At 34.8% G+C, this 6,498-nt stretch overlaps 1 protein-coding gene across 1 annotated transcript; it reads left to right on the top strand.

Annotated features, from left to right (window-relative positions):
* On the top strand, nucleotides 4,312–5,287 carry LOC110269419. The gene is made up of 2 exons (XM_021117233.1): nucleotides 4,312–4,376; nucleotides 4,822–5,287. The coding sequence occupies exon 2, from the start codon at nucleotides 4,844–4,846 to the stop codon at nucleotides 5,285–5,287; it is 444 nt and encodes a 147-aa protein (XP_020972892.1). The 5' UTR covers nucleotides 4,312–4,376; nucleotides 4,822–4,843.

Below are 6,498 nucleotides of genomic sequence, written 5' to 3'. Positions count from 1 at the left end.
TGAAAATTTGTATGATCAACTAATGGAATTTTGTATGACAGACATGTAGCACAGCAGTAAAAATTAATAAAAAAAATAAAAATTCTAAGCTTTACGAACAAACAAAATTATAAAATTATTGAACGAAAATTTTGATTGAATTCGAATTCGAATTTAAAATAGATCACCTTAAAACATTCATTTTCTCTCTGAGAGAGAGAGAGAGAACATGGCGACTAAACTGCTCCATAACACTCATAGGTCCGAACATGACTTAATCTTGCAGCTTCTTCACTGATACGTGCTTCAAATGTTCGTGATATGAAGATTTCAAGTATTATTTAGAAGATATTAGATTATATTTTTAGAATGTTTTAATTTAATTTGATTTATTTTGATTTTGTTTATTTAATTACTAGATTGGAACTTATGTTTGTGGGCTTAGAGTTTTCTATATTTTAACCTAATAAGAGGTTATAAATACCTCATAAATTAGGGTAATCGCAGTACATAATGATTTAGAGGTTTGAAAACCCCTTTTTGGTTTCGCGATGAAACCATGATGTGGACAATTGAGGTTGAGGAGTTCCTCTCTTGTTGCATTGGGGAATTAGGTAGAAGGTTGAAGAGTCCATTCGATTTAATTCCCAAACTATGGCGTTGACAAGTTAGGTTGAGGAATCCCTTTCTTGTTGCATTAAGAAATTGGGTAGAAAGTAAAGTGATTCTATTTGTATTCAATTTCAACCTATCATTTTTGTTTTTATTTCAATTACAATTTATCTTTTCTATTCAATTTCAATTTTTGTCTTGCTTATCCTTTTATTTTTTTTATCATTTGGTATCAGAGATCAGGTATTAGATTAATTCTTATTAATCTATGTTTGTTCTTCTTTTATCATTAAAAAAAAGTCCAATGTCTGTCGCGTCTTTCTTTAAGTTCTTGTGTTCTTGAATTTATTATAATTTGTTCTTCTTGCGTTAAGTTCTTGTTTTTATTATAATTTCAATATATCTTCTCTTATTAGGTTAAAACAAAGAAAACTCTAAAATTCATAAGCATAAGGCCCAATCTAGTAATTAAATAAACAAAATTAAAATATATCAAATTAAATTAAAACATTTTAAAAATATAAACTAATATCTTTTAAATAATAGTTGAACTCTTCATATCACGAACATATTAAAATACGTATCATTCATGCAATTTGAAGTGCTAAGAATAAACTGCTGGCCGCCAATGAAAAATCAACCCCATAAATGATGATGCAAAGCGCAACAGTAAGACACTCGAAGTATATAGCAGCGACAACCTAACCCCTATTGCTCTGGATTAGACAACTTTTTTCAAGAACAATTAAGTCGTGCATTGGCTCCATCCGCCTCTAAATATCTTCAAGCTTAAATACAGTGAGATGAATTAAGTTTGCTCAATGTTTTTCACTAAATTTTTGATACTTTTGGTGTGTTGGTATGACCAGTTAAAAATGTTGAAACTTTTTAAAAATACTGATATAAAAGTGTAATCTATGATATAAGTTACTATTTTTGAGTAGACAGCGTAAATTTTAAAGACAAAATACCTACTACTAATACAATTAATTTAGATTCTATCCAATTATTTGTTTATAGTTTAAAATTGTTTCATTGTTATCAGTTTTTAATAAAAGATGAAAATTTATTACACATAGTAGCATATAATTTTTATTCATTCTCAATTTTTTTATACTAAATGTCATAAGCTTAAATATTTATGGCCACCTAATTCTATTTATATATTTTTTGAAAATTTATATAATTTTGTTTTGACTTACTGTTAAATATGATAAGGGCTTGTGGAAGCCAGTTGCGGTTTCTAGAGGGGGTCAAAGAATTTCTCATTTGATGTTTGCTGATGATTTGCTTCTTTTCTGTAAAGCTGAAAAACAGCAAGTTCAAACTGTAATGGTAGCTTTGGAAAATTTCTGCAAAGCCTCTGGGATAAAGGTTAATGTGGAAAAATCTAAAGCGCTATGCTCCAGGAATGTTTCAGCGACAAGAAAAGAGATTTTCACTAGAGTCTCCTCCATCAGATTCGTCCAGAACTTGGGCAAGTATTTAGGGGTGAACCTTAATCACTCTCGGGTGACACGCGCAACTTTCAACGATGTTTTGGACAAGATTCGGGGAAGGCTAGCCAACTGGAAAGGGAGATTGCTTAATAAGGCAGGCAGACTCTGTTTGCTCAACTCGGTAGTGACTGCGATTCCTACTTATCGCATGCAAGTATCTCTCTTCCCTAAAGAGATAACTAATAAGATAGAATCCATGATGCGAAACTTTCTATGGAAGGGTCAAGCTGATGGTAGAGGCCTGAATCTAGTTAACTGGAAAGTGTTGGTCACTCCTAAGAAGTTTGGAGGTCTGGGAATTAGAGATCCTTTTTGTGCCAATATTGCTCTTCTTGAAAAACTAGTTTGGCAACTTTTTCACCATCCTGACAAGCTATGGGTTCAACTGTTGACGGAGAAATACCATTCTTCTAAGGCTGATTGTTTTAGTCGGTCTCGAGGAAGGGGATCTTATGTTTGGAAGAGTATATGTCGAGCTTAGGATATCCTAAAGGAAGGTTTTAGTTGGTGCTGATGTTTCTCAGGTCAGGAATCGGTTTTACATTGTATTCGGGATTGTCCAAAAGCCCAACTTGTTTGGCAAGCTTTAGGGATCTCCGATCAACCAGTGGATTTGATGAGTTAGTTCTTATATAATAGCAAACAGCGCCCTTTTAGATTCTTTTCTGGTCTCTGGTGGATTTGGTGTTCGAGAAATAACGAGATCTTTCATCCTCACGAGCATTGGACCACAGACAAGGTGATTGGTATGGCTTTGTCCTTAGAAAAGGAGCTCCGAAATATTTTTGAGTTGCAACGACTATCTATCCCCTCAACCATTAGTGGCTCTTGGATTCCCCCCTCAGTGGGTACCTTTAAGATTAATTGTGATGCTAGCTATCCTGGCAGTGGTGCTCGAGTTAGTTTTGCTTGTGTTAGCAGAGATTGGAAGGGAAGGTGGCAACGAGGCTGTCTGGGAACAATTGAGAGTCGTAGCATTTTGCAAGGAGAGTTGTTTGCTATTTGGAGAGGCTTTCTTTTAGCATGGGACTCGGGACAAAGAGACATTATATGTGAAACAGACTGTGTGGAGGCATTTACTATTGTCAATAATTTACAAGATTGCTCTGGGTTTATTAATCCTTTGGTGTTAAAAATCCGAGATATCATGTCTTGGAAATGGCGTGCTGATCTTTGGTTGATCTTGAGAGATGCAAATACAGTAGCAGACATCATGGCAAAGACTGCAACGAGGACTATTTCTCCCCAAGTGGAGCTTCCATTGCCTTGGAAGGAGTTTGAGAGTAGTATTCAGCGGGACTGCCTTTCTTAAGCAGTTTCTTATTTTTTTTTCTTTCTTAGTTTTTGTTTATTTTCTTTTAAGTCACCAAAAAAAAATAATTAATTAAGATCTCTTCTATTTTTTTAAAATACCAATAATACCCTTTGCATTTTGTCCCCAAATTAAAAAACCCTAACCAGCCCTAAGTTAGTTTCCTAAGATCCAAATTGAGTTTCTCCTCCGTCGCACTCTGCCGCCGTCTTCTGTGGCGTCGTCCTTGTCCGTCGTTGGGTGGTCATCGTCCGTCTGCATCATCCACGGGTCCACGGTCCACAGGTGCTCTGCTCCGCTTGTCTGCCTTGCCCATTGCATCGCCTCGTCTCGCCTTGTCTCATCGCGCCTCGCCTCGAATCGCCGATGTTCAACTCCGTCTTGCTTCCTGGATTGGCTCTGCAACAACGTGTGGCTGCTAAAAAATTATGGTAAAGATTAAAATGGTAGCGATTAAAATGGGGATTAAAATGGGGATGAAGCAGCAGGAAGAGTATGATGGCGATGGTGCTGCTGCTGTTTATTCCACACAGAAAATTGTGTTTGCTTACTATGTCACTGGTCATGAATTTGGCCACGCAACTCGTGTTGCGGAGGTAACCTCTCATTTCTCATCCTCATTCTCATTGTCATTGTCGTTCATGATTCATTATTTGGATATTGTATTGCACTTAAGTTTGAATTGCAATTTCAATTTCAATTGCATGTATATATGTAGGTGGTGAGGCATCTAATCCTTGCTGGTCATGATGTTCATGTGGTCACTGCTGCTCCTGAATTTGTTTTCACCAACGAAGTGCATTCTCCTTGCTTGTTCTTTCGCAAGGTGAGTTTAATTCATTTTAGCTTGATTCAGGCTTAGTTTGATAATTTCCAAATTTCCAATTTCAGATTGTGTTGCTGAAGAAAAAAGAGAAGGCTTTACTCTCTGCGAATTTCTCACTCTCTCTCTCTCACTCACTCTCTCTCTTCAGGTACTTGCAGTGCTATCTGTAGTGTCGATTAGGATTTAGAATCTGAAAAACCTAAGCCAGGTTTTGTCGTAGCTATTTATTAGAATTCAAATTTTGTACTAATTGATGATTATGTTTGCTCTGAATCCAAATGCTGTACCTAGAATTCTTGTTACTGTGAGTCTGTGATTTTGTGATGCGCTCTTCGTTGCACTCCTAGATTTTAGGAATTCTATTTAATTCAGCTCCAAGCCTTTGTAGAATGCGATGAATTATCTTTTTTTGTTTGTATGCTTGTATATATAATTTAGGGAAACTATGTTTGCATTTAGAGCAACACTGCATAGTGAGAACAATAATGAATTTCTTTAGTTTTGTCCTTCCATTTCTAACCTGCTAGTTAACTTTTTCTGTAGGATTATTACGGCGTTACTATTTGCTTGTTTGATTCATTAAGCCTTTGAAGGTGAAGGCTTGCTTATTCAACTATGGGAGATAGTGAAACAGTAGTTGCCGAAGCACCTGCAGCTGAGACACATGCTGCTGCTGGGTTTGGTGACTCTGCCTCAAACCCTACTCAGGAAGTAGCTTCTACTGTTGCTGAGCCTGCTGCAGAGGCTGCTACTCAAGCCAATTCAGCTTATGCCTTAGGTTATTCGAATACTGGCGACGGAAATGCTTATGCTGAGGATCCTAATGCTATGCAACCAGAAGCCCAAACCAATTCAACGGAGGATTCCAAGCAAGGTACTGAAGCTCCAAGTGGGCTTGGAACTGCAGCTACAGGCTCAAGTCAAGTAAATGGTGGTCCAGTGGGTGCAATAGCAAATGCAACAGGACTTGAGAATGGGAATGCATTAGGGAACACTGTCAAAATAGGCAGAAAATGTACAAAGAAAAAAAGGAAGAAAAAACTTAGTTATATATTTTGACTGATATTGTGCAATTATCTTTTTTCATGTCTTCATCATTATTCTATTTATAAGAAAGAGTTTTCATGTCTTCATCATTTCATTCTATTTTAGGATAGCTGATATGAATTATTCTATTTATAAGAAAAAGAGAGCTTAAAAAGTGAGTATCAACTTCTGTCATGAGAAAGGCAAGAGAGCTAAGATGTGAGAATATCTAGAAAAAGTCATGAGGTATTTGAGAATTTTGTTTTGTATTTGGTTTGAATTGATATTTGTAACTTAAATTCGATTATAGTAAAAAATTCTACCATAAATTCTACTATTTGTTGTTGTGGAGATTGGATGTATATCTCACTTTTGGAATCGAACCAGGACATATTGTAATCTTTTCTATTATAGCTTTCATCCAAAATATCATTAAAATTAACCAGGACATATTGTAATCTTTTCTATTATAGCTTTCATCCAAAATATCATTAACATTGTCATCTGCATATCTTTCCAAAAATCTTGTGAAATTGTAAACACTAGCAGATTTTTTTTAACAAATGAAGATGCATTCAGAATGTAATTGTTACAAATATGATAGTAACAAAATAAAAAGGATTATAGAAATATCTTTCATGTCGTAAAATCATTGAATAGGGATTATAGGAATATATTTTATTGAATATTTATAGTTTCATCGAATTTTCAATTAGGTCCCTATACTTTTTTTTCTTTTCAATTGGGTCCCTAAAGGTATACAAGTAATTTCACAATTTACTAACATTTTTTTGACGTTTAACGTTAACAAGGACTAAATTGAAAAAAAAATTAATGTATAGGGACCCAATTAAAAAGAAAAAAAGTATAGAGACCTAATTGAAAATTCGGTGAAACTATAGGGACCTGCAGAGTAATTAAACCTTATTTAAAATATGATATATAAAACGTTATCTCGGCTTTCTTATAATTTCTTTTTGTTCAAGGTTACGAGGAATAGTTGCCATAGGATTTTTTGTTCCTCAAGCTTATATTATATTATAGGTCATAAAATCTTATAATGAATATTGAGTGACGTAATTCACTACGAGAATCCCAGTTCTCTGATTGATTAAGGCCGAGATCAATCTCTTGTGGCCACAGACATTAATATTATTAATATCCTTAATTTTTTTTTAAATATTGTTGTTTAATGCAATGAACTTATATTCAATGGAGAAAATAAAACTTAAAACATAGAGAAC

Source organism: Arachis ipaensis, chromosome B03 (genome assembly GCF_000816755.2).
Source record: "Arachis ipaensis cultivar K30076 chromosome B03, Araip1.1, whole genome shotgun sequence".
NCBI classification, from domain to species: Eukaryota; Viridiplantae; Streptophyta; class Magnoliopsida; order Fabales; family Fabaceae; genus Arachis; species Arachis ipaensis.
The sequence above is the reverse complement of the archived record's forward strand: the minus strand, read 5'-3'. Positions and strand labels throughout refer to the sequence as shown.